We start from the raw sequence: 27,628 nt of genomic DNA, 5'->3' as shown, positions 1-27,628 counted from the left end.
AGACTCAGCAACAACAAAGAAAATAATCCAGTCAAAAAATGGGCAGAAGAGCTAAAAAGAAACTTCTCTGAAGAGGAAATGCAAATGGCCAACAGACATATGAAAAAATGTTCAACATCACTTGTAATCAGGGAAATGCAAATCAAAACTACCATGAGATACCATCTCACACCAGTGAGAATGGCACATATTAAAAAAACTAGCAACAACAAATGTTGGCGAGGATGTGGAGAAAAAGGAACTCTTGTGCACTGTTGGTGGGAGTGCAAACTGGTCCAACCACTATGGAGAGCTGTGTGGAGATTTCTGGACCTACTAAACATAGAGCTTCCATATGATCCAGCAATTCCACTCCTAGGTATTTACCCAAAGGACACAGAAACATCAATTCCAAAGAGCACCTGCACTCCTATGTTTATAGCAGCACTGTTTACAATAGCTAAGCTTTGGAAACAACCCAAATGCCCAAAAATAGATGACTGGATCAAGAAGATGTGGTACATATATACCATGGAATATTACTCAGCATTCAAAAAAGATAAACACATGCAATTTGCAGCAACATGGATGGCACTGGAAGGGATCATGCTCAGCGAAATAAGCCAAAAAGAAAAAGAAAAATACCGGATGGTCTCACTCATAGCAGGAATCTAGAAAACTTAAATAAGGGACCAGGAAAATGACTATAAGAAAGTGAAAATCAAAATCAACAAAAAAACTATGAACCAGAGACACTTTTTGGGGGTGGGGGCGGGAGGGGAAGGATTGGGGTCAGAATGGGGCGTTTGCAATTGTATGGGGGAATATAAAAATAAAATTTAATATTTAAAAAAAAAAAAAAAAAAAAAATTTGATATTAAGAGAGCTGCTGTTAGAAGACACCAATTAGGCCAACCTGATCCAGGAAATCTCAAAGTGATTAAAAGAACAGCTTGGCATGGGTTTGTATTTAGAATTCTTTTATACAGAGACTGCTTTCTGTTCACCCATTTTAAGAAATATATAGTTCCAAATGGACAATTAGGTATAGTGTGTGTGTGGGGTTTAGATGGATCTATTACTTTGTTTTTGAGATCAATAGGCATTGAGCTGGAGTTCAATGAATGTCCGGAATCAGATGCCATCCTACTATTTAATAATACTGACAATAGTTAATATTTATTAATATTATTTAGTATCACATAACAAGCCCAACATTTTATATACATTAATGTAATCAACTTCACAATGAGCTTTTAAAAGAAGATAATATGGGTTAAGGAAGTTTGAAAATTCACTCAAAATAAAAGAGCTGGTATTTGACCTCAAAAAAAAAAAAAAAAAAAAAAAAAAAAAATAAAACTAACAAAAAATCACGATCCAGTTATCCTGAACCTGAGACCACCGGGGAGTGGGACTATCAGTACCAGTGTTAAAGCAAATCTCTGGACAATATGCAGGGAAGCAGCGACTGAAGGTAGTCTAGAACTGTGACAGCAAGTCTCTCTTAGGGAGGCAAAGCAACTCTCTGCAGGGAGGCAGAGCTCCTCAAAGCAGCTCTTGAGTGTACAAATGAGTCACAGACCAGATTTTAAGCTGAACACTATCTGCCATTATATGTGTTGTTGATTAAGAATGTTTACAAGCAAGAAAAAACAACGAAGGCAGTTTTAGATGTGGTACATCAGGATAGTCACACAGTTCCTCCTTCAGGAAGGAACTCCATGCTCAGCTGTGGGGAATGGGGTCAGCAGACTGCCCCCAGCTGTCAGCTCCTTCAGGTCAGCCTCTGCTCAGAATGCTGTTCTCGAGGTCACGGCCTTCCCAGAACAGTCCACTTCCAGTGACAGAGGTGTAGGTAAAAAGGCTATCTAGGCCCAGTCTAGGCCATTCTGTCAGACAATACTAGTTTCTCTCCTGATTGGCTGAGGCTGTCAGGTCCACATTACACTTCTATTTCTCTGCCTGAAACTTTTTTAAAAAATTTTATTTGTGCATACAAGAACTGGGGTACAGGCCAGAGGAGGTGAGAGGATTCACCAGAGACAGAGTGGGGAACACAACAGGTGGATCAACTGAAATACACTGCTGAGGGGAGCAGCGGGCTAGACAGGCGAGGTCTGCTGTGCCACGTGGGTAGTTCCCTGGCCACCCAGGGTTTGAACTCCTGCCATGCTACAGTGGCTGCAGATAGTTCCACATGACTGCGACTTAACCCCCTGTGCCACCAGGGAGGTCCCCCCCCCTTTTTTTTCCATTTCCTTTTATGAGTATCATGTACTGCAAACTATTTCTGTAAAACCCAATCTGTGAAATAGGAATAGTTATTCAGTTAACAAATGTTCCTATTGGTATGCTGGGAACAAGAGAGAGGCTCTAGTTATCCAGTGATGAGCAAGAGTGACACTCCCTGATCTCAAGAGGGTTAGCACTTATTGCAGGGAGAGGGGAATGGGTGAAAGATGTTAAATAAAAATGAAAAAAAAAATTAAAAATACATATTAAGCTAAGTGCCATTATGAGGGTCTGTGGGGCAAAAATACATTGATCACTCTATTAGCATATATGCAATATATTGTGTCTTCATGTTAAAATTATGAAAATATGGGCATCTAATTTGAATTTAGCCTGATGTAAATATAACAGTATAACAAAATTGTTGGTAGAACAAAATCATGTTGACTTTATCCTTTTAAGTCTACAATCTAAGATAATCAGTTACTTAAGTCCTAATCAAAATAGATCATTGATAGAATTAAAGATGGCTTGTGAGCTTTTAGTATAAAAAAGGCAAATGTAGACTCTAGTAAGGCCCTGTTATCATTAACTGCTCAGAATCTACCATTCTTTTTTTTTTTTTTTTAAGATTTATTTATTTATGCATACAAGAACTAGGTAATATAGGCCAGAGGTATGGGTATGAGAGGATTCACCAAGACAAGAGTGGGAAGCAGAACAGGTGGATCTACTTAAATACACTGCTGAGGGGAGCAGCGGGCAAGACAGGCGAGGTCTGCTGACCACGTGGGTCAGCTCCCTGGCCAGGGATCCAAGTCCTGCTGCACCGGCTGGATACAGCTTGATAGCGCTGACTTTAACCCCTGCGCCACCAGGGAGGACAGAATCTAGCATTTTTATGACAGCCCCTCAGTTTCTTGTGGAGAACAGCCTCCTCTCCCATTTTAGGTTACTGAGGCATATGTGATTACTGGTTCAGGAATGTATATGTAATGCCAGGCAGACCAACGACAGTGAGCTATTGGATACTGCTGGAAATATTAGGCAAGATGGTCTCATTATGGTGGGATCAGAAAGCTAGCAAAACTTGAGTCTTGAACGTCTGGTGCCTATCATTCTGCCTGAGAATGAAGTTAACCGAATGCCTTGAAAGCTGGCTACAGAGAAAGGTTTAAGATTACAAATGGGGTAACAGATCTTAAGATTTAAAACAACAGTGTCTTATCACTGCCAGATTATGATGGTTTAAACCACCTCTGAAAAGAAATGCACATTCATCCTAGAATTTCCCAAATCCTTTATTTTTACAGCTTAACCTCCTTCCAGGAAGTAACAAAATGAAGACACATTCTTAGAAGTCACCTGACAAAAGCTGTCCATTATTCTTGACATGAAAAACTGGATGCAGTGATTTAAAAAAATTTACTGTTTTCATAATACATTGAGAATCATGTGGTTTCCAGGGATTAGAATTTAGTCACGCTTAGGAAGAACAGAAGATAGTGGCTGAGAACCCAACACTTTTGTACTAAATGATATCCTTGGGATGACTAATATTAAGGATTTAAACATAATACCGTTTTCTGTAGAGGAAATAATTTTAGTGCCTAAAGGGCATTCACTTCTGACATCTCAATTCCTGACTTCAGTGGCTGCACACTGTGCACTTCTGTGCCACACTTGGGACAGGTAAAGTACATGTCAAATAAAAAACTACTCTTAACACAATAATAACAGAAAATATGTTCACATCCGATAGTGTGAGGCATGGTTGGCCATTCTCCGCACAGAGAACATTCTTTGCCACTGATGGCTAATGTGTTGTCACTATTAGGACGACCAGTAATAGGGATACACCATGAAGATAACTTGGCTTTCAACTTCTGGATATTGATAAGTGGCAAGAGAAAGATCAGAAACTCAGCAAAACCATGCCAGAGAAGTTCCCTATTCATATACTCAAAGCCAACTTCACGTATGCCTTGGGGTTTGCAAAATACTGAATGAATGCCCAGGAGACGTTCTGTCAAAGTTGCAAACTTGCCCCTTTGAAGGAAAATCAAGAAATTAATCAATTCACCTAATTTCAAAAGTCCAATCACAAAATTCACACACTGCTTGAATTTCCCAAAAGATGCTAAATGTTGGTTTCGAAATAAATCATAACATCGTTCTTCTAACCATTTCCCACCAATTGTGCAGACAGCATAACCAAGTTTTTGGTTTTTACTAGGTGGCTGATACCTCAGGTTCGGAGAAATATCACTTTTGTACTGAATATTCAAAACTGACTGTCCCACAGTGGCATTTTTCGAGTAGATGGTGAATCTCCACAAGAAAAGCCACAAGAATGCTTTCACCTCTGGTTCAAAGTGGGCTAACAGCCCTGGCTTAAATCCATGAAAGCACTGAGTAAACTGGGACCATACCAGCTGCTCCAGGGCCTTGTTTAGTTCAAGTGCATCCAACTGACTTATTCGTAGCACTCTGTTGGTCTCCTTCGCACTCTCTTCTCTGGAAGTCATGCCTTCTTTGAAGGTCTCTAGGAAAAAGGATGGAAGGGGTACATCATCAAACAGCTGCAATGGGGCCCTGCCCTCAACTCAGCCGTGGAAAGCTGTGATACAGAAATGCCACAGGCCCTGAGAAGATGGGCCTTTTGAGTATAAATATAGTAGGAAACAATCACTTCTTCCTTGGACCTTCTTCCTCCTTCTCCTTTCTCTTCTCTCCCAATCTTCTCCCTACCTTCACCCCCCTTTTTTGGTTCTCCTTACCAAAGGAATAACAGGCTTTAGCAGGTTGCATCCTACTTCCGAACCGAGCCACTAAGAATCTGCTTTGATCAGACATTTGAGCAGGGAGATAATAAAATCCTGAAGCTAACAGTGATGAGGCTAAATAATAACATGACTAATGGAGATGGATACAAACTTAATAAATACCATGAACTCTATGGAACACTGCGATGGATAAGTCAAGATCTCACTTTAATTTCCAGCACTTTCCCTGATTTCAAAGAAATATTTTTCAATGCCTCTAATCTTTCTCAAATACTCTTTATATTTATAAAGTTACAAGAGAAAAATAAATGAACAATAAGAGTTTATTATTCTATCATACTATTGCAGAAAACAAATACTAGCAAAGCAACATGAACACAGAAATGTTATTATTAAGGAAATAAAAAGGTATACATCACAGTTTTCTAAGAAAACAATGACATAAAATATACTAAAATCATTTCATAAATACACTAAAGAAACAGGCACTAAAGGAACAAAAATGTTTTAAAATGAAATATAAAAGCTGATTTATGGTTAGCTTGTAAGCCTGACTCAAAATACATTTATTAAATGCCTATTATGTGAAGCCAAAGCGAGTAACAGATCCAGTGTTTGCTGTTACCAAGGAGTATATAGACCAGTTCAGATATTTGATATTTTATTAATTAGCTGGCAAATCCAAACTGAAAATCTGTTAAAATTAAATTTCTGAAATTAGCCCTCAATACTCATGAGCCTGGTCGTCATGATTTCTAGGTCCCTGAATGTTCTGCATTAACAGACAGGAAGTGGGTTCCAGAGGGAGGCAGTGATCATAATGAAGTTCACTGCCACCAGGGCTGTGTGATCCTGGATAAGTCATGTCATCTAATCTCTGCCTTGATTTCTTCACTTACAAAACTAAGACAAAATGACTCTTTGAAATTCTATTATTTTTATGATTCTACTATTAAGATGTTACATGTATTTGGTTAGAGGGTAAAAGGGCTGGAAAGCTCACCCTGAAATAAAGTTGTACTTCTTGAAATTGAATATCTCTGACAGAGAGGTTTTGAAGAGGGAAAATTTTATATTATTCATGAATCCTAGAGGACTTAGTGGCAGAGAGGGCCTAGTGGCTTAACAAGTTCAACTATAGGAAATGAAAATGACCATTAAATAATAGGTTTTTTAAGTGCTGTTTTCCACTTAAATGAGATATATGACAGGAATGCGTCTCACCCATAAATGCCTTCTTGAGTGACTCTCCTCTTTCCCCTTCCTGCAGCTCCCTCAAGACTTCAGCTTATAGGTACGGTAATAAAATTTTTTGCTGCAAGTTGTTCTTTGATATTCTTGCCTCACACTAGCCAGGATCTAAAGGAAAGAAAGGAGGGAGTTAAAAGACAGCTTACCTTTCCTTTCTCGACAAATCCATTTCCAAAGTCTGTTCTTTGTCCAAAATATTTTTCTAATCTATTCATTTCTCTATCCCCACAACCCTTTTCCTAAATTCTGGTGGCTCTCAATTTCTTGGTTTATACTGAATCGATCTATCTTACCTTTCACCTCCTTCAGTGCACTCCCCATATTGCAATTGTTCTAAAACACAAGTCTCCCAAACTCTACCCCCAACTTGCTTTCCTTCCTAATGCTTTGACAGCTAGTCATAAAGTGCCACCTTCTCTTGTTCACTACAGGACATTTGCTATCTGTTCTCTCTGCCCGGACAGTCTGTTCCCATTCATTGACTGAAAAACTCACTTAAGTACTGGCACAGGCATCATTTCCTCCTGACCCTCCAAATTATGTTAGCTGCCTCTTCTAGTGTTCCTATAGCACTCTTCTTCCTCTTTGCTGGCCTTTATAGACTGTACCTAAACCATTTCAATATTTTATGTACTGTGCACAAACTACTTTTTAATTATCTATTTTCTTCTCTAGACAACAAGCTTGTTACAAAGATTGAGTCTCGTTCCACTTGAACCTTACCAATGAGCACAGCATCTGGTACCTAGATTGTGCTCTATAAATTCTAGAATGAAAGGATACAAGAACAGGGCCTCCCCTGGTGGCGCAGCGGTTGAGTGCTGGGCTGCAAAGCTGCCCGCAGCCTCTGCAGCGCCAGTTCAATCCCCGGCCTCTGGCAAGGGTCCCACATGGCGTGCAGACCTCTCCTGACGTGCCCGCTGCTCCCCTCAGCAGTGTATTTCGTCAGTCTGCGTGTTCTATTCCCCGCTCTGGCTCTGGTGAATTCTCTCACCCTCCCGCGCTTCTGACTGTACCCAGTGCTTGTGTAAAAAAAATAAATAAATCTTAAAAAAAAAAAAAAAAGAAAGGATACAAGAACAGTATCAAATGGACAGGGGTTCAGTGAAGGGTAGAAAATATAAATTCCTATTCATTAACCTTTAAAACTATTTCAAATCATGATATTCAAAATATTATTACTTATTTCAATATGTTGGAAACATAACTGTCACTTATCAATGTGTATGCCAGAGCTAGAGATATGATGGTAGAACACCCTTTCAACCCATGTGAAGACTATCATCTAGTAGGTGGGAGGAAGGGGAAAGTGAGGATGTGGCATGTAAAATAATAAGGTGTGATGAGTGATATGCAAAGGGAAATTCAGGGCATTGTGCTTACTAGACCTCAGAAAATCAAAGAAGGCTTCACGGAAGATGTAAACTTGTTAAGCCATGTGAAGGATTAATGGTGTCAGGAGGTAAGGATACCATTCCAAGCAGAGAGAATAGCCCAGGACTGGGGTGCAAGGACAAAAAGCTGGAAAGGAAAAGTAAGAGACTTATCCTAAAGGGGCTAAAAGCAAAGTTGGGGAGGCTGGCTTTTATAAAGATGGTAATAGGGAGCCACTGAATAATGTAAGCAAAGAGCTAATCAAATCTGCATTTTAGACAGTTTATTCTGGCCACAGTGAGAATGGTTTATAAGCTGAAAGACTCGAGGAATTGAGATGATAGTTAAATGATTATTAAAATGATCTAGTGTGAAACCCATGATAGTCTAAATTATAAATTATAAATAAAATGGAAAGCTATGAGATGGCAGAACTGACAAAATTTAGTGAGAAGTAAGCCAAGAATAACTTTTGACTTGAATAACTGAGTGGGTGGTAGTCCAGTTCTCTGAAAAAGAAAACACATGCAGAGATACAGATTTGAAAGGAAAGGTAATAAATACATGCAATTTTAGAGATCTGAGGCTCCTTCGAGACATCTAAGTGGAAAAGCTCAGTAGGCAGTTCTATGTGGATATGGTAGAGAAAAATCTGGGTGGAGATTTTGAGTGTGAGGTACTTTTCATAGGATTAATCTATCTTAAATCTACTGGATCACCTTAAATACAGAAGTCAGAAAGGCAGAGACCTGGTTAGATCCTCTTGTTACTACTTCCTTTGTAACAATACAATCTTATTCTCATAATTTTTCTGTTCCACCTACTATACCATTTCAGTGGTTAAGCTCAATGATATAACAAGTATATTTAGGTTTTCAATTTTTGTATGGTATGGTCTTCAACATCACAGTACTGTAGTCTTGCTGTTTCTCTAGTCTATAGATTTTCAAACATGACCATTCTTCAGGATCTTGTGGAGGACTTGTTAGGTTGCAGGGCCTTAGCCCTAGAGTTAGATTCCTTAGGCCTGAAAATGAAGCCACAAATTTGCATTTCTAACATGATCCCTAGTGATTTTAAGAATTACTGGGCTAGTCCATTTCAAAGCAAAATTCTTAGTGTTTTTTTACATCTCTATCATTCATACAGTTCAATGCTGCATGCCAGTACTCCTACTCATTTCTCATTCCTGTATCTACAGAGGTTGTTACAAATCTTGCACTTACTCAGCCTTTCTCTTTCTTCTACTAACTAGTCTTTGTGAGATTAGCTTGGATTCCACAAGCTCTATTAGCATCAATACATCTTACTCCTGCTAGATGCTTGGGATGCAAAGATAAAGATACACCCTGGCTCTTGTTTAAGAACCCTGCCCAAGGTCTGCAAGGGAAACAGGCAAGTAAATGAACAACTAGGACAATAAAAGAGGTATATGGGGCCTCCCCTGGTGGCGCAGGCGGTTGAGTGCTGCGCTGTGAAGCTGTCCGCAGCCTCTGCAGCGCAGGTTCACTCCTGGCCGGCCGGCGAGGGTCCCACATGGTGCTGCAGACCTCTCCTGTCTCGCCCCCTGCTCCCCTCAGCAGTGTATTTCACTTAGTCTGCCTGTTCTGTTCCCCACTCTGTCTCCGATGAATCCTCTCACCCTCCCGCGCATCTGGCCTGTACACTGGTTCTTGTATAAAATAAATAAATCTTTAAAAAACAAAAAAAGAGGTATATGGACCACAGGCTCGCAGAGGCAACACGAAAAATTTCAAACTATCTCAACAGAAAAATAACTCCAAAATTCACACAAAAATCGCCAATGAAGAATTATTCTTGTTACTTCTCTCTGCAGCTTATAAATTTTCTCTAATATATCACTTATGTAATTAAGAAAAAAACAAAACTATTTTAAAAACCTCACAAGTGAACCAAAATCTACAAAAATATTTGCTCACACTCATCAAGCCACCTCTTCCTTACCTTTCTATTACCCCAGGATAAAGTACCTTGCCACTCCTCTCCCCATGTCTGTAACCCTATAACACACTATTTCCCACATGAATCCTTTAATTCAAGACAATCCTTCAGTCCTGTGCTCTGTGCCTACTCACACTTTACATACTAACCTTCTTACCAACCATTGCCACTGGTTCTCAACTCTCTGCCCTTCATTTCCAGATCAGTTTCTATCTTCCACAAAACCTTCATAAGTATCTCCAACTCTCACTATCATTTTGAGTTTTGATGTAACTGTCTGTGCCACACACTTGAATCTTGAACCCTCAACCATTTGTTCTGTGATTTCAGTTACGTGAATACACACATCATCAATGCATCTTTTTAACTCGACTATAATATACTTAGGGGGAAATGCCTTATTTAAACTTATATCTCAAAGCACCTGCCATCTACAAAGTGACTTTGATACCTACCTGAGTTTTCCCCATGCAAAGTTCTACAATCAGTCATGGCGTGGGATTATGGTATATGGAACTCCTACCTATCAGTGTCTACAACTCTGCATGTCCCCAGATTTCAAATTCTATAGTTAGCAAGATAAGGGAAGTGCTCTTCTTGTCAAAGTACCTTGAAAAAAATCTGACCATAATGGACACCAACATTAAGTTCATAGTTCCCTTCCCTAGCCATTACCTCCCACCCTGTCCCTGGAATTAGATTATTTTGTCAGCTAAGTGTCAGATGAAATACATGGCTTATGTTAGAGGGCAGTTGTATCAATTCATGTATCTTTAAATACTAGAATTACAACTGTTCCAGACTGTGGTTGATGAAATCTGATTAATCATAAAGAATTTACCACCAAGATGGGCTCATAGTAGCTGCTCAATAAAGGGTTATTGAACCTATACATTATGAAATGAATACCCTGGTAGATAAACAATGTACTAACCTATTTTGAGAGCATCTTAGATAAACTGAATGGTGAGAAACGACATCTTTTTCTTATGTTCTTTACAGTACTTATTTAGTGAGAAACTGGACAAAGTGGTTTCTCAGTGGAATCATCTATTTCAGATCCTTTGTTTCTGGAGGAATCATACTTAAGAACATTTAGCAAAGATGGAAATTTTTAATGGCTGCCAGAAAAGGAGACTTAACACACACTCTAACCAATCCAATATTTAACAATCCTTATTATCAAAAAAATTCTTTCTTATCCCTTCTGTTACAGTTTAACATTTTTTTCTTTCCTCTTTTTCTCCCCAGGCCTGGCCTCAGTGTAGATTAAGAACAGCTGGGTTCAATCTTCTCCCCTACGTACAACTCTTTAATAGACCAAAAGACTATTATTAAACTGCTCTTTAACCTTTGCTCCTCTACATGAATAATTTCTCTATTTTTTGTTGTAGGTTTTCTTTTTCAACATTTTAGATATTTTTCTGAATTTAACTGTAAACATAGTGCAGTCCATTACACACCAGAGTCCATTAGAGTGGTATACCTCTCCTATACTCAACATTTCTACTTAGGCAACAGTGACAGTGTTGAAAAAGCAGATATAAAATCAGGCAGACCTGGGCGCAAGTTCCAGCTTTGTCACTTACTTGCCATGTGATATTAAAAACAAAAACGAAGTTTCAGATTCTTCTACAAGTTGGAAATAATAGCTACCTGACAAAACTGTTAAGATTAAAAAAGATACTGTTTTATCTGGAATTATTACATTATTGCTGCTTTGGCTGGGATGGACATAAGAAGAAAAAGACTCTGAGCTCATTTTGGCAAATCTCATCTCAAAAGACTGAAATCTTTATTATTACTCATACTAATGCCTCAATTTGTGATAACAGATCTTTTTTTCCCCAACAAACACTGACTACACCATTAAAATATAATAAAAACGTAACTGTGGCAGTTAAAGTAAACGTGTTGTCACTGTTATGTGTGTGTGTACGGGGGTCTAATGGAAAGGGACAGAGACATGGTTCAGTGGAACTCTTAACTGGCATCTTACCTGATAGGAAATGAAGGGGTGGGGGATTCTGAGAGAATGGGGATGGGTCCCGGCATGACCTGTTGCCTTGATTATTAATTCCCAACAACATGGTTGTGCCTGTAATCTGGAAGCATCTGACCTCTAGGACGCTTCACTGAACAGAACGTGGTACAGGCAGTCCAAGACAAGTGTTCGACCTGGTTTACCACCAACACATTACACTCAAGTTCCTCCTCCTTTCTCCTGCCCCCTTCTCACAGGACAGTTATTCTAGAATACTATCTTTAGATGAGGGCAGTGCCCAGGAGTAGAAGAAACTAACAAAATAGTGACAACTAAAAGTTCAATAAATCTGATTATGGAGCCTCGTTCCCTCACTGCTATACAGTAACATTTGTCCATAATAGGTGTGAAACACAGAAAAATGCCATAAATGCCTTTAAAGCACAGAAAGTTATTTTCAATATAAACAGTTTGTGTTTTAGTGAATTCTAGTTCTCTGATAAATGGCTACACAATTTAACCAACATTTATTGAATGCCTACCAAATGCCAGGCATTCTCCTAGGTACCACAGATTCAATCCAAATATTTAACTCTCAGTTAAATTCCTTTTATTCAAGCATTTGAACAGGAATAGATGTTACTATCTTTTTTACGATTACTGTTACTAACAAGGACTAGTCACTGACATAAAGAATGGACCTTGCAAAGTGACTATAAAGGATCACAAAATCCCCCAGGCAGAAAACAGAAAAAAGGTATTTAAGGCAAGGGAACAGGTCCTGCAAACCCTGGAATGTGCAAGCCATGAAACCTGAGCATGGTCTAGCTGATACGGGGATGGTTCCAGAATGAGCTGCATCCTTAGTGACTTAATCCCCATCCATGGTTGTTGTTGTTGCTGTTATCTGAAAGCAAAGAAACAAGTCATCTGCTATGACCAGAGCCAGACAGACTAGCTGACGAGTCAACCCACTGCAAAAAGACACTTTTTAAAGGAAATTGCATTGATTTAATAGGCATTAAAAATCATTGAAGAGGCACAACAGGATATAAATTTTAAAAGATTAAGATGATGGCAGAGTTCAATAACACTGAAGAAAAATAAAAAAAAAAAACTGCAGATCAGGGAGGCCAGTTATAGGATTCTTGCAATAATCCAAGAACCTTAACTAATATGCTAATACCTTTCTGAAAAAGACAGAAGTATTTTAACTTGCTTCATTAAAAATTACGAACATTTCAAAGAATATGGTATCTTCAAAATTTTGAATCAAAAAAATCCCCAACTGTTGGTAATCCAGTACTTCCCTGACTGTTAAAATTGATTGTCATCCACACCCAGCTATTGGCCAAACTTTCTACTTTACTTTCAAAAATTGAGTTTAAGTACAATCCAACAACCCCCATGATACTGGTTCTTGGAGGTTAGTATTTAGTTTCACAAAAGTAGGCTCCAACTTAAGTAGTTAAAAATAAAAGCACAAGCTAATCTTTTTATTTTTAAGTTGAGGTTGTTTTGAATTGAAGCAAACACCATCAGATCTAAATCACATAGATTTTTTCCAGAATGTCAAAAACAGGCAATGTTTTTTCCTCTTCTGTCATATCTTTTAATACACAATCCTATACCGTCTCCCACCCCACTTTCCAAACTACACTAATTTAAGAACCTAAAAGGCTAACCTAGGGGGAAACATTTATTGGCCATGCAAAGAGACTTATAAAAACCATTAATTAATAGTACAATTGTCATTAAATAATGAGTGCATAGTGAAAGATACTATGTTAAGCTTATGTGATAAATATCCTTAAGGCAAAATCAAGACCTGATAAAAATTACCGTATCTGCTAAGGTTAGTGTGATTAACTTGTCACATAAATATGTTTAAGACAAAATGATCTAGTACTAAAACTATTAAAAAGATCTCCTGTTGACATTTTATCACTAGATGTGTCACACTGCTTTTCTTTCACAAGAAAAAAACTGGAAATATGCTGGAAATATGTCTACCAAAAAGCAGCAATAATATCATCCCTTAAGTATCTCATGCTTTCCTTTTATGCTTTTCATTCCCCAAAATAAAACTCTGTAATTTACATCGCATTCCAAAACCAAAACAAATGATTTTCTCTCACTGAAGGAGGAAGAATTTTTCAGGATGTACTTAGAGCTTTTATTGAATATCACACAAATTATGAATGAATATATTTTATTTAAAAACATGTTATTGACAGAAATCTATCAATAATAATGTGGATATTGTCAAGGGTCTGTCAATATTAATGTAATTATGATTAAGGGGATAACATGGATTTTTAGCTATAAAACCAAGTAACATCTCCTACATTGCTGCTATCAATATACACATTATTATTGACCTGTTCCCGAGACTCTCTGGACTAGATGTATTACCATTAGGCATACTTGTCAATGCATGCTGCCTACAAAAATTCTACATTTAAATTTACACTCCTGTAAACTTTGTCAGCAACATGATTGCTAAATAATCTCTAAGGTAGCAAATCCATCCATGTACCCTTTCCAGGCTATCCTTTTCCAGATCCACAATAGTCAACTTACTTTTTGGTGTGACGTGTTCCTATTACACTATCCTAAGGGTTCTAGTAATTAAAGTGGAGACCATATACTCATTTTTCCCCTTTAGGTGTTTTTAAAATTGTAAACTAACAGTTTATATCATGAGGTTATATGAATAAAGTGCTATAATCAGAGATCTTAAGGTTTGAACCTACCCCCTACTATTTTATTTCCTTTGTGTAGTCAGATAGATTTACTGTCCATTGTATTGAAATCAATACTAATAAATGGGACATGCATCAAAGAGGAATTTAACAGGACACCGATTCCCAGAACACATTTCAGACATGAGCAAAAGAGAAAAAGCTATGGCTGATACCCATTAGAACACTGTGACCTCTGGCACTATGAATAGGTGTAGAAATCAACAACTATAAGTTCAAATCCCACTTCTGCTACAGAATTGCTAAGTGAGTTGTCATTACTCTTTTGTTCCTCACTTTCATCATATACAAACTAGTTTCAATAGTTTATAGATATCTGATGTTAAAAATCCCTATAGTGTTCCTTTGGTATTTAAAAATTATGTGTAGACACAATCTCTAGTTATCTTTAAGTACAATGCAATCCTCATCAAAATCCAAATAAGATTTTTCTTTTTTGAGGATGATAATGGGTAAACAACAAAATGTTTCTAAAACATAGCTGACAAATTTCAAAATACCATGAAGAATGATAAGCAATCTGCCCTAACAGAGGGTATTTTGTTTTTAATTTGGAGATTAAATACTATAATCTTCAAGACTATCATTAGTCTTCCACAATTAAGTATCCTACTTGTTTCATTTATGCTCTATTTATTCAAGGACCTAAAACTAATACAAAATAAACCTTAAAACAGAATTTCTTACACCTTGGCATAGTTTCACAAATACATTTTTAAGAGAACAGTATGGTACTCATAATCTTTTCTTTCAGAAAGCTGATACTTCTGAGTCTTTAAGAGAGAAAGCACATTGCAAAAATAAAGAGCAGATGTTTGAGAGAATATGGTGGGGGAGAAAGAAAGTTAAACTGGTTCTGATTAGCTCTGTATTCTAACCCAGGCTCACCAACAGGCTGTGTGACTCTGGACAAGTCATTTTATCACACTACACTCTTTGGCTGTTAAAAAATTAAAAAGTTACTGTAAAAAGTCTACCAATCTAAATCCTTATAAGGATTTCCTACAAGAACTGCTTTTAGGAAACCTTGGAGAAGAAAACTAAAAAAGTCATTTTAACTCCAGAAATGGTAATACTGAAGATGTCTTTCTCCACGGAAAGACACAGGGAAGCATTACAGAAGATAACCCCTACCAATCTGTGAGTTTACAACTGTAGAAAACACATACTAACCAGCTATTGAGTGTGAGTAAGTGACAACTCTTTGCAAAATCAAACATTATTTAATTCTGACAATGTTATGAAAGTGGTTCTTTTATTATTTGTTTTAAAACAAGGAAACTGAGGCACAGAGACACTGATTAGCTGACTTGTGTAAAATAACTCAGAAGTGGCAGAGCCAGGCTCTGAACCAGTGTCCTATATTAATGAGATAGTGAGCAGCCTTAAAGGTTAAGTTCTTTTGGACAGCACTGTCAGACAAGCAGATGGGAGTATTTCAAGAAGCAAGTATTAGTACTAAAGTATGCTAAGTACTTAGCATGAATTATGGCAAAAATTCTAACCCAAAATTGAATGAACACAGTCACATGAAACACAAACAACTAGATCTCCAAGTACTTTATTAATTGTGAAAAGGGTTTTAGGATCTACTTGCCTATGAACAGAATTCTAAATGACTAGAAAATTACTGGAGCAGATATCTAGCTATACAGTTTATGGCACTGGCAAGAATGTGGAAGATCCATGTAGGAACAGAGGCAAAAACAATGAAAAAGGAATACTTATCTACAAAGACACTCCATTTTTCCTTTATATTCACCACATTTAATTCTCATAACACAGTAAGTATTATGGTGTCATGTTAAAAAGGCAAAAATTAAGGCCTGAGAAGAGTAATAACCTGTTTAAGGTCAAGCTGGCAATTATTAAATTTCTGGTTGCACTAGAGAAATTCCGGAACATACAAAGTTGGATATTTGGTAACCTTGGATCAAATTCAACCCTGCAGAACTCAAAGAAAAAAAATTTTCCCCATGATAATTCTAAAAATTAGACTACCAGTCAAGCTCTTAGGACTGTGGATGGAGAAAAAAAAATTAAACGCCTATGTTGCATCTCTTCTACATTCCTTCTCCCTGCTTCCATACATGTGGTCAGAGAGCCATTCAAAGGGATGGAATGTCAAAACTGGACAAAAGGGGCATGTGGGTGAAAATATGAGACATGAAAATTCATTTAACTACTATAAACACACACTATATGTAAGGTAGAGGCAATACCTACTTATGTAACACAGGAAGGGAGTAGTTATGCATGATCAAAGCAGAATGACACTAAAGCTCTTGGTTTTTATGTTTTAATAGTAAGAAGAAAAGACAACTAGCATGAAATTTTACCTCACCTCATTGACAGGCAAGTAGGAGTGAGTTTCTGATACAAGGAAACTGTATTAAAAATAAAAAGCAACAGAGAGTATACTTAGAATATGTTATATGTAGATGGGAAATGGTTGAGAAGACGATGAACAGCCCCCCCGAGGGGAAGGGCAGAGGGTGCTAGACATCCTTTTTCCCTGCCTCTACTTCAAGGTATAGAAATCACAACTCTGGCATTTGCAGTGCAGGATTAGACACGGGTCCAATGAAGCAGTGCAGGGCTTTTATCCTGAGGTTTCATCCACATTCTCAAGGAATTAAAAAGGAACATGTAATGCAGCTATTTCATAGGTAAGAGCTAAAGGGACATCCAATTTGCTTTTATGTTTTTCAACCAAGGTAATCAAGGGAGGGGTGGAAAAAAAAGAAATGAGTGATTTGGAGCATGACTTTTGTTCATAAATAAAGAGTGCATATGGCAGAGAGAAACATAGATTGTGCTTTATTTTTTTTTATTATTATAAACTGTAATAATCAAATAAATGCACAATGAATAACACAATTTTAGTGCTAGAAGACATCTACTTTAAGACATGAACTTAATTTTTCTTAACAGAAATCCCATTTTTCAAGTAGAATGCATAAAATAGCTGCGTTTGTAAAATACTGCTGAGGATTGGCTTGTATGGCTCCAGGAAATTTCTATAGGAGTTGTTCTCTGGACAATTTTAAAACCACAGACCTCTCATTTCTAAATTGAAGGGTATAAGGCCAAGAAGTAGAGTTAGTCAATGGAAAACCATGTTAAGACTAGAACTCAATTCTCTTGATTTTGCCTAACACTCTCTCAACTATGTTTGGCTATTTCTATTTTCATTGCTTTTCTTTTCTTTTTTTTTTTTTTTAAAAAGAGGGTTCTCCTTTTGACTTAAGAGATCTATCATCTCTCTTCTTTCAAATCCCATCTGGCTCAAGGTCAAATCAACTCTAATCTTTCTGGATAGAAGTAACTGATAATATGGGCTAGATCAGACTGAAAATAAAGTAAAAAAGAAAAACGAAAAGTCAGTCATCCCAAGTTTATCATGTTCCGGTTTAACTAAAGGTAACACATTAGGGGTTGTTTAGACTACAAACGGGTGTGGATGGAGCCTCAGTCTCACTGTAATTGCTTGAAACTGTCAAGGCACAAAATGTTCAAGAGGTATCATATGGTAGACTTGTACATTTCTGATACTGTGAAAAGTTCTTTCACTAAAAGTTCTCTTTCTGCAAAATCTAACTAAATAAGGGACCAAGAAACAATTCCAGGCCCCAAAAGAAAGTGCTAGTGATTTTTAATTTCTCATATTTATCAGCAATCAATGCTAAATATAACAAATTTGTCTCCATTTTAGAAGGAAACAGCTTTCTTCTCAAGAAAACCAAAACTGCTTTTAAGTTCATAAGCTTTCAAAAATGCTGGTAACTTACGCACACTCAGTTTTTCGGTACCCACTTTACACGAGCCATCAGGTATTAAGTCAAGTCTGGATCGCACATGATGTTTAATAAAACCACTCACAGAGGTACTCTCACCACCGCGAAGAGCGAGGAAAAGATTTCGAAGTTAGTCTCTCAAGTCACTTCGTGATATGTATGCACAAGAGCTCTAGTTTAGCTTTTTCCTTTCTTTTTTTTAACAGGACCGTTCTAAGACTATTTTTAGGGGTGGGTGATGTCTGTTTCATTGCTGTCCCCAAATCCGGAGACTCTGATGTGCCTCTTCCAGAAAAACAGGCAGGCAAGAAACAGGCAAACTTAAGCAAAAGGAGACCATCACAAGGTCGGGAAACTCCACGCCCGCCCGGCTGTCAGGGAGAAACCTCAGGTTTGCTCTCCGGCTCTCTGGCAGACACTGACCTTAGGAGTCTGCGAAACCACCACGCTCCACGTAACTTTTCCTGAAACATTCCCTGGAAGCTTGGCTTTTCCTAGCAGAACCCGGGCTACCCCGGCTTTCGGGACTCGCGGGCTTCCGGAGCGACGCAGGACCCGGAAGTAGCTGAAAAAAAAGGGCAATGAAACCAACGAGCGCTACGCTGGGGCTCCCGGCGGAAGGCCCGGGAGAGCCCGGCCCCGGAACGCCGACGAGCCGAAAGGCCGCAGGGCCGAAGAGCCGAAGGGCCGAAGGGCCGAAGAGCCGAAGAGGACACCTGCGCGCGTGATTGGCCGGCCGGCCGCTCGGAGGAAAACCGAGTCTGATTGGCAGGAGAGTCGCGAGCCGGTCAGCCCCGGGTCGGAGGCCGTGCGCGCCGCGGCCTCGGTGTCAAGGGGCCGCGGGGAAGCCCCGGCTCTCCGCGTTCAGGGCTTTCCTGGCCCGCGGGCGCCGCAGTGGGCCGCTGGACAGGCGCCGCCGAGTGGTGGCGGGGCGCTCCAGCACCTCCGGCGCGCCTTCGCCCTGAGCTGGGGCCACCGCAGGAGGGCCTGGAGGGAAGGGGTGCCCCCCTTTGGGCGGGGGACAGCATCGGGGCTGGGGCAGTCGTGTGACTAGGAGGGGCCGAGCCCTCTGCCGTCTGGCCAGCCGCGCCCTGCAAAACTGGGCTCCCGAGGCGCTGCCGGGAGGCTGGACACACTGACCCCCATCTGGGCGGGGAGCCCCAGGCCGCCGGGTGGGTCAGAATCACCCCCGGGGCAGCCTAACGCTTCCACCCCGGGGAACTGAGTCAGGGTTTCCAGGGCCTGCGTGCGTCCGAGGGAAGCTATTTTTTGAGCGTTCACCTGGCAATGAAAATGTTTAGCTGGTGCCGATAGTTACCCCTGCCTTCGCCTGCTATAGTTTGGATGGCAAAGGTCTGATGGGTTTGCTTGAGGTCTGCATGAGTCAGGTAGGTAAAGAAAGCTTCACGTTTGGAGTAGGTTTTAGGAACTTTTTATTTCTTGACTCACAGCAGGCGCTCACCTTCCCCCAGTCCCACCAAAGGAGAAATCAGTCCCATAAAAGCTTAGTTGTTAGATTTTTTAGAATTTTTCCTGTAAAACCAGGGTTACCAGAACGCCCCCCCCCACTTTTTTTTATTTGTTATTCACAATCTGAAACATTATGGACAAGATAAAATCATTTATTAATGAACTATAATACTGTTCAAATCATTTTTTACATTACAAATAAATAATTTAAGATCTTTATGTCTGTTATTTTGTGCCCTCCCCCCATACATTAAGAGATCTTGGGAAAAACAGATCGGAGGAGGATGTGATGGTTTAGACCATTTATAAGGAAGTTTTTCCCAACACTGGAACCAACAGTGCAAATGAGATGGAGGAGGAGCTACAAGTTGATGGAGTATGTAGTTCACTTAGGTGCAGGAGAGGTAATTTTTCTACAGCTGGAGCTGGCCAACACAGTACCCACTAGCCTCCTGACATGTGGGTGGGACAGATTGAAATCTGTGTTAAGTGGAAAATGGGCCCTGGATTTCGAAAACACAGCATGAAAAGAAAGTGCATCATTTCATATTGATAACATGTTGCAATGAGAATATTTTGGAAAATTAATGATTACATCTATGGCTTGCATTGTATTTCCTTTGGATAGTGCTCTATCCCTTAGACCTAGGTTACCTTTTAGGTAATCACTTACCTTCCCCGGTAAGAAGACCAAGTCTTTCACTTGGCAGTTGTGAAGGAAGGCAGTCATGTTACATTTCTCAGGTGGGCCTTCTGTTACTGTACTGTGCTACACTTAATTTTTCTGAAAGGGAGAAAACAGACCAAAAGTAGACTGACATACAGGACATTTTCAGAAGCAAGCTTCAGTTCATGGTACCTCTTGTGTGGCTTGTGAACACACTGTTTACTGATCATAGTAGTGATACCAAATTATCAAATTTGACTTGTCTAATGAATCGGATTGGAATGCAAAATGTAGAACATTTAAGATTTCTGTTGGAAATATTTAAGTAGTTTCTGCTATTATTGCTTAATCTCTTGATACATTATACCTTAGTATTCTAGTAAACTAGTAAACTGAGGTTTCAAGAGAGATGTTTCCATTTTTTTAACTTGCTTTAAAAATATATTTACTACTCATTCTTATTTAACAAAAACCTCCTGGGGGCTAGAAGTATTAGTAGGCCATATTGATAGAAAGGTAAATAACCCAAACATGGCCCTTACTCTCATGGAACTAATGAGTTTCAATTCAGAATCAGTGAAAAGAAAAAAAAGATAATAACCAAGGCATAGTGTATTTTGTCATTAAGTGTCTTACCTCTGTGAAGTCAACATGTTAATTGTTGCAAACCTAGAATGTCTGTGTTCCTGCTGGCATGTTAAGGAAGATTAATAAAATACTAGTAAAAAAAAGTTTACTTAATTAGTCCTTTAGTTATGAAAAACTAAAGGAAAAATGAAACCAGATTTTTTTATCTTTAAATATAAAGATAAGAAAAATTAAAATAGCATCTTATTTATGATATTTTCTTAGTCTTTCAGGTTTTTTTAATGTACTAAGGAATTTAACAATAGAAATATAAAGGAGATGTTGATTTATGCCCCAAACATAGTTTAAAATTGCTGACTTTTAGAAGTTAAATTTATTTTAGCATATTTCGTAGTTCTTAAATCAATACATTTGAGTCCTTTAGGAAAAAGTTAAACATTGATCTTACTTTCATTTACTATTGCTGTTGTAACAAATTACCACAAAGTATCTCAAAACAACACAAATGTATCATCTTACAATTCAGTAGTGAGACATCCAGCTCTGTCTTACTGTGCTAAAAGCAATGTGTCCACAAAACTGTTTCTTTCAAAGGAATAATATATATGTATACTGGAGATATGTGTATATATGTATGTATAATTATATATAATTTTCCTTATTCAGGTTATTTACAGAATTTAGTCCCTTGCTGTGGTAGTACTGAGTGCCCTGGTTCTTTACTGCCTGGCAGCTGAGGTATGGATGTTCCTGGCTTCTAGAAGCCATCTACCTTCCTTGCATTGCAACTTCTTTTCTCCTTCAAACCCAGCAATGGTGGGTTGAGATCTTTTCATCCTAGTGATTTCTGTTACCTCTCCAACTGTTTCACTCTCTAAGTACAGTCTTTTAAGAAACTGATTAGGTTGGACCTATATTGGTAATCTAGTACAATCTCTCTATCTCAGGTCTATAACTTTAATCATATCTGAAAGTTCCCTTTTGTCATAATGAGGTAATATATTGCCATACTGAGTACTGGACATGGAGACATTTTGAGGGGCCATTATTCTGCCTAATAAGATCTCAATTAGCCCATGCAATGTATCTACCATTTTTTAGTATTGTCAGTGGTTTCCATTAGAATAATAGTGATAACAGGTAAATTTATGGAATGTATAATATGTTCCAGATTCTGTTCTAAATCTGTGTTCTGCATTTACTCATTTAGTCCTTAGAAATGCCTTAGGAGGCAAACACTATTATTGTCCCCACTTACTGATAGAGAAAAAGTTACATTTTGGGGAAGTAACTTGAATAACTTCCCATAGCAATTAAGTGGTGCAAAGTGGACTTGAACTTATGCAGTCTGGTTCCAGAGTCTGTGGGTGTGCTGAGTATAAGTAGCAAAAATTTCTGAAGGTCTATTTACTAAACATAGTTTAGTGATATAATGACCATAAGTTCAGGAACTGACATTACAATGTCTTGATTCAAATTCTACCCTTACCATTTACTCGATGACCCTGAACAAGTTACTTAACCCATTTGATTCTCAATTCACAAACTGAATAATAACACCTTAGGATAAATGAGGCACTATGTAAATTACTTAGAACCGTTCCTCCACATAGGAAACTTTTTAGCTCTAGTCATCAGTGGCAATTCAACTTGTAAAACACATTTATTCTATGAAGAAATAGAATTTCCTTTAGGTAAATTCAATCCCTTTATGAGATAAAAATTGGAAATTTAAATTTTCCTTTCAGTACACAGCAGTGTCTTTTTCTGTACCTCTGATATCTCCTCACTCCAATCTAACTTTTGTCTTTCTACCAATGTTACTTTCTAGTGAAATTTAATTGTACACTTTATTTATTTTTATCATATACTTTAAACACTTGGTCCACACCCTAGTTCCTCCAGGTTAATGTACAAACTCCTTATTAGTGCACTAGGATGCAAATTCCAAATACTATATTCTGCCATTTCACTACATGGTATGTACATAAACATCATTTCTAATTTACCACTATTTTGCTTTTATTCCTTGAGAGAGGCTCATGTGATGGGAGAGAAGGAGGAGAGGCCAGTGACATATCCTGGGCCTTTGGACATAATGCTTTCCAATATCCCTCCAAAACTCACCCTGTTTTCCAATAATCTGTGTTACCTAATTCAGCTCCTTCTTCATACCTATACTTTGTCATCTTCTAACAAAGTCATGGCCTCAGCCTTATTTTCCTTCTTGCTTGCCAGAATGACCTTTCCAAAAAATGAAACTCCACACATTATTCTTACTTTTCTTCAAATCCTTCAGTGACTTCCCCACCCTCATTCTCCCCATCTCCCCCCAACAGCTAATACCCTCCAAATATTCCTTTTTCTATGTCTCTCAGCATATTATGTACTTGTACTGTAGCATTTAAGGTACTGCACGTGTGTATTTAAGTACTTTTCTTCCCTTCTAACGCATGAACTCATTGCTAAGGAATAAAAGAGATGCTTTTGCTTGAATGAATGAATTATATTGTCATCTATTTGCATGTTTTTGCCTTGTTACAAAACTGTGAAATGTTTAAGGGGAGGTTCAGAGTTTAATTCATTTCTTTCTTCCTCTGTGCCCAAGATGTAGGATGCTCTTAGTAATTGTTGAGTGGATGCATTGTGAAAAATCACCCAGCTTGTGTGTGTGTGTGTGACTTTAAAAATTCTGCTTATATTAAAGAAAATATCTGAAATCACTTACTGGGAATGTATAAGGTCATGATTTTAGAGGAACCATAACCGGTGATTAAGAGCAAGCACTTTTGAGTTAGAGTGCCTGGGCTTGAATCCTGACTGCCACTATCTAAGTATATATTCTTGACATGCTAATGAGTCTGTGTTTGTTCTTTAAAACAGGCATGATGGTGGGCCTCAGTGGTGGCACAGGGGTTAAAGACAGTGCTATCAGGTTACTGCCAGCCACTGCAGCACAAGTTTGATCCCTGGCCGGCTAGGGAGGTGACCCACATGGCACAGCAGACGTCACCTGACTCACCCACTGCTCCCCTCAGCAGTGTATTTCAGTGGATCTGCCTGTTCTGCTTCCCACTCTGTCTCTGGGGAATCCTCTCACCCCCTGCACCTCTGGCTTACACCCCAGCTCTTGTATGCATAAATAAATAAATCTTTTTTTTTAAGGCATAACGGTGATAATATTAATAACTATCTTTTAAGCTTAATAGATCCAAATGAGTTAATGTTTATCAAGTATCTATACCAGTGTCCACCACAATAGTCTATGTTGAGTAAAAACAAAACTTATGTTTCATTGATTTCAGTGATAGCTAATATCCTTATAGCCCAGCATTTTATAATTGGGATGTTTAACTAGACCTTTTTAATTCTTAATGATTTTCAATCTCTTATAGAATGACCACACGTGTTCATTAAATATTTAGAAAGTACTTGTATGTGACTCCTTTCTTAAATAACTTAGATATTTTTATTACTGCTACAATGTAACAAATTATCACAAATTTAAGGCTTAAAACCTCACTTTACTATCTTGTGGTTCTAGGTCAGAAGTCCAACACCCATTTCACCAGGCTAAGATAGTTGTCAGCAGCAGGGTTGCATTCTTTTCTGGAGACTCTAGGGTAGAATCCATTTTCTTGTCCTTTCCATATTCTAGAGGGAGTTCACATTCTTTGGCTTTTGGCCTACTTCCTTCATCTTCAAAGCCAGCAATATTGCATCTCTCTCACCACCCTGCAGTCTGTATCTCTTTCTCTAACTACAGCCAGGGGAAGGTCTTAGTTTTAAAGGATTCTTGTAATAAGATTAAATCTAATGCAGCAAAAGCAGTTATAAGAGGAAAATATATAGCAATAGAAGCTCACATCAAAAAACAAGAAAGAACTCAAAGAAACAACCTAATCTCGAAGCTCAAAGATCTAGAAAAGAACAACAAAAAAAACCCCAAAACCAGTAGAAGAAAAGAAATAATAAAAACCAAAGCAGAAATAAATGAAATTGAAACTAAAAAAACAATCCAAAAGATCAATGAAACCAAGAGCTGGTTCTTTGAAAAAATAAATAAAATAGACAAACCCCTAGCCAGGCTCACAAAGGAAAAAAGGGAGAAAGCACAAATACACAGGATCATAAATGAAAGAGGAGAAATCACAACGGACACAGCAGAAATCAAAAGAATAATCAGTAACTACTATGAACAGTTATATGGAAACAAGTTCAACAATATAGAGGAGATGGACAAATTCCTACAACTCTACAATCACCCAAAGCTAGATAAAGAAGAAATAGAACACCTAAACAGACCAATTACAAGCAGCGAAATTGAAATGGTAATCAAAAGCCTCCCCAAAAACAAAAGCCCAGGACCTGATGGATTTACAAATGAATTCTACCAAACATTCAGAGACGAATTAGTGCCTATCCTTCACAAACTCTTCCAAAAAATTGAGAAGGAAGGGACAATACCAAACACGTTCTATGAAGCCAATATTACACTAATACCAAAACCGAATAAGGACAACACAAAAAAGGAAAACTATAGGCCAATCTCCCTAATGAACACTGATGCAAAAATCCTCAATAAAATTTTAGCTATCAGAATCCAACAATGTATCCATAAGATAATTCACCACGACCAAGTTGGATTCATTCCAGGGGCACAAGGATGGTTTAACATCCGAAAATCAATCAACGTTATCCAACACATCAACAAAAAGAAATATAAAAACCATATGATAATATCAATAGATGCTGAGAAAGCTTTCGACAAAGTGCAACACCCATTCATGATAAAAGCCCTTGAAATTCTTGGGATACAAGGAACATACCTCAACATCATAAAGGCCATCTATGACAAGCCAACAGCCAGTATCATTCTCAATGGTGAAAAGCTGAAAACAATTCCATTAAGATCTGGAACAAGACAAGGATGTCCACTCTCACCACTGCTTTTCAATATAATACTGGAAGTCCTAGCCAGAGCAATAAGACAAGAGAAAGACATCCAAGGAATCCAAATAGGAAAAGAAGAAGTCAAACTATCACTATTTGCAGATGATATGATAATATACATATGTAATATACATAGAGAACCCCAAAATCTCCACAGAAAAACTAATTCAACTCATCAATCAATTCAGTAAAGTGGCAGGATACAAAATCAACACGCAAAAGTCAGTAGCCTTCCTATACACAAACAATAAATCTGAAGAAGAAGAAATCAAAAAAACCACCCCTTTTATTATTGAAACAAAAAAAATCTAATATTTGGGAATAAATCTAACAAAAGAGGTAAAGGACCTATACAAAGAAAACTATAAAACACTGTTAAAAGAAATAGAAGAAGACACAAAGAAATGGAAAGACATCCCCTGCTCATGGATTGGAAGAATAAACATTATTAAAATGGCCATCCTACCAAAAGCAATATACAGATTCAATGCTATTCCAATCAAAATCTCAATGGCATTCTTCAAAGAAATAGAACATTTATTGATGAAATTCATATGGAATCACCAAAAACCCCGAATAGCCAAAGCTCTACTGAAAAAAAAAGAAGGAAATGGAGGCATCACACTCCCAGACTTCAAACTCTACTACAAAGCCATAATCATCAAAACTGCATGGTATTGGCACAAGAACAGACATACAGACCAATGGAATCGAATAGAAAATCCAGAAATAAACCCACAGATTTATGGTCAACTAATCTTTGACAAAGGAGCAAAGACTATGCATTGGAGCAAAGAAAGTTTGTTCAATAAATGGTGCTGGGAAAACTGGGTCGCTACATGCAAAAGAATGAAGCTTGACCACTACCTCACACCATACACAAAAATCAACTCAAAATGGATTAAAGAACTAGACATAAGACCTGAAACCATAAAATACATAGAAGGAAATATAGGCGAAACACTACGTGATTTGCATATCAAAGACATCTTTACATACACATCACCCAAAGCAGTGATAGTGAAGGCAAAGATAAACAGCTGGGACTACATCAAATTAAAGAGCTTCTGCACAGCAAAAGAGACAATAACAAAAACAAAGAGAAACCCCACCAACTGGGAGAACATTTTTGCACCCAACACTAATGATAAAGGACTGATCACAAAAATCTGCAAAGAGCTGATGAGACTCAGCAACAACAAAGAAAATAATCCAGTCAAAAAATGGGCAGAAGAGCTAAAAAGAAACTTCTCTGAAGAGGAAATGCAAATGGCCAACAGACATATGAAAAAATGTTCAACATCACTTGTAATCAGGGAAATGCAAATCAAAACTACCATGAGATACCATCTCACACCAGTGAGAATGGCACATATTAAAATAACTAGCAACAACAAATGTTGGCGAGGGTGTGGAGAAAAAGGAACTCTTCTGCACTGTTGGTGGGAGTGCAAACTGGTCCAACCACTATGGAGAGCTGTGTGGAGATTTCTGGACCTACTAAACATAGAGCTTCCATATGATCCAGCAATTCCACTCCTAGGTATTTACCCAAAGGACACAGAAACATCAATTCCAAAGAGCACCTGCACCCCTATGTTTATAGCAGCACTGTTTACAATAGCTAAGCTTTGGAAACAACCCAAGTGCCCAAAAATAGATGAATGGATCAAGAAGATGTGGTACATATATACCATGGAATATTACTCAGCATTCAAAAAAGATAAACACATGCAATTTGCAGCAACATGGATGGCGCTGGAAGGGATCATGCTCAGCGAAATAAGCCAAAAAGAAAAAGAAAAATACCGGATGGT

General features: G+C 38.2%; 1 protein-coding gene across 5 annotated transcripts; it reads right to left on the bottom strand.

The window, feature by feature from the left end:
* Positions 1-1,334: 1,334 nt before the first annotated feature.
* Positions 1,335-18,776, bottom strand: PEX2 (peroxisomal biogenesis factor 2). 5 transcript variants are annotated; one of them, XM_054692172.1, is made up of 4 exons: positions 18,557-18,775; positions 12,361-12,478; positions 6,225-6,359; positions 1,335-4,759 (listed from the first exon to the last, which is right to left on the bottom strand). In XM_054692172.1, exons 3-4 carry the CDS (start codon positions 6,226-6,228, stop codon positions 3,825-3,827), a joined length of 939 nt encoding a protein of 312 aa, XP_054548147.1. In that variant the 5' UTR covers positions 6,229-6,359; positions 12,361-12,478; positions 18,557-18,775; the 3' UTR covers positions 1,335-3,824. The 5 variants fall into 5 exon arrangements, with proteins under 5 accessions (XP_054548147.1, XP_037360965.1, XP_037360974.1 ...); XM_037505068.2 differs by having other exon boundaries at positions 12,385-12,478; XM_037505077.2 differs by lacking the exon at positions 18,557-18,775 and adding an exon at positions 16,681-18,550 and having other exon boundaries at positions 12,385-12,478.
* Positions 18,777-27,628: the final 8,852 nt, after the last annotated feature.

This window comes from Talpa occidentalis, unplaced genomic scaffold (genome assembly GCF_014898055.3).
Source record: "Talpa occidentalis isolate TD23 unplaced genomic scaffold, MPIMG_talOcc4v2.1, whole genome shotgun sequence".
Taxonomy (NCBI): Eukaryota; Metazoa; Chordata; class Mammalia; order Eulipotyphla; family Talpidae; genus Talpa; species Talpa occidentalis.
The sequence above is the reverse complement of the archived record's forward strand: the minus strand, read 5'-3'. Positions and strand labels throughout refer to the sequence as shown.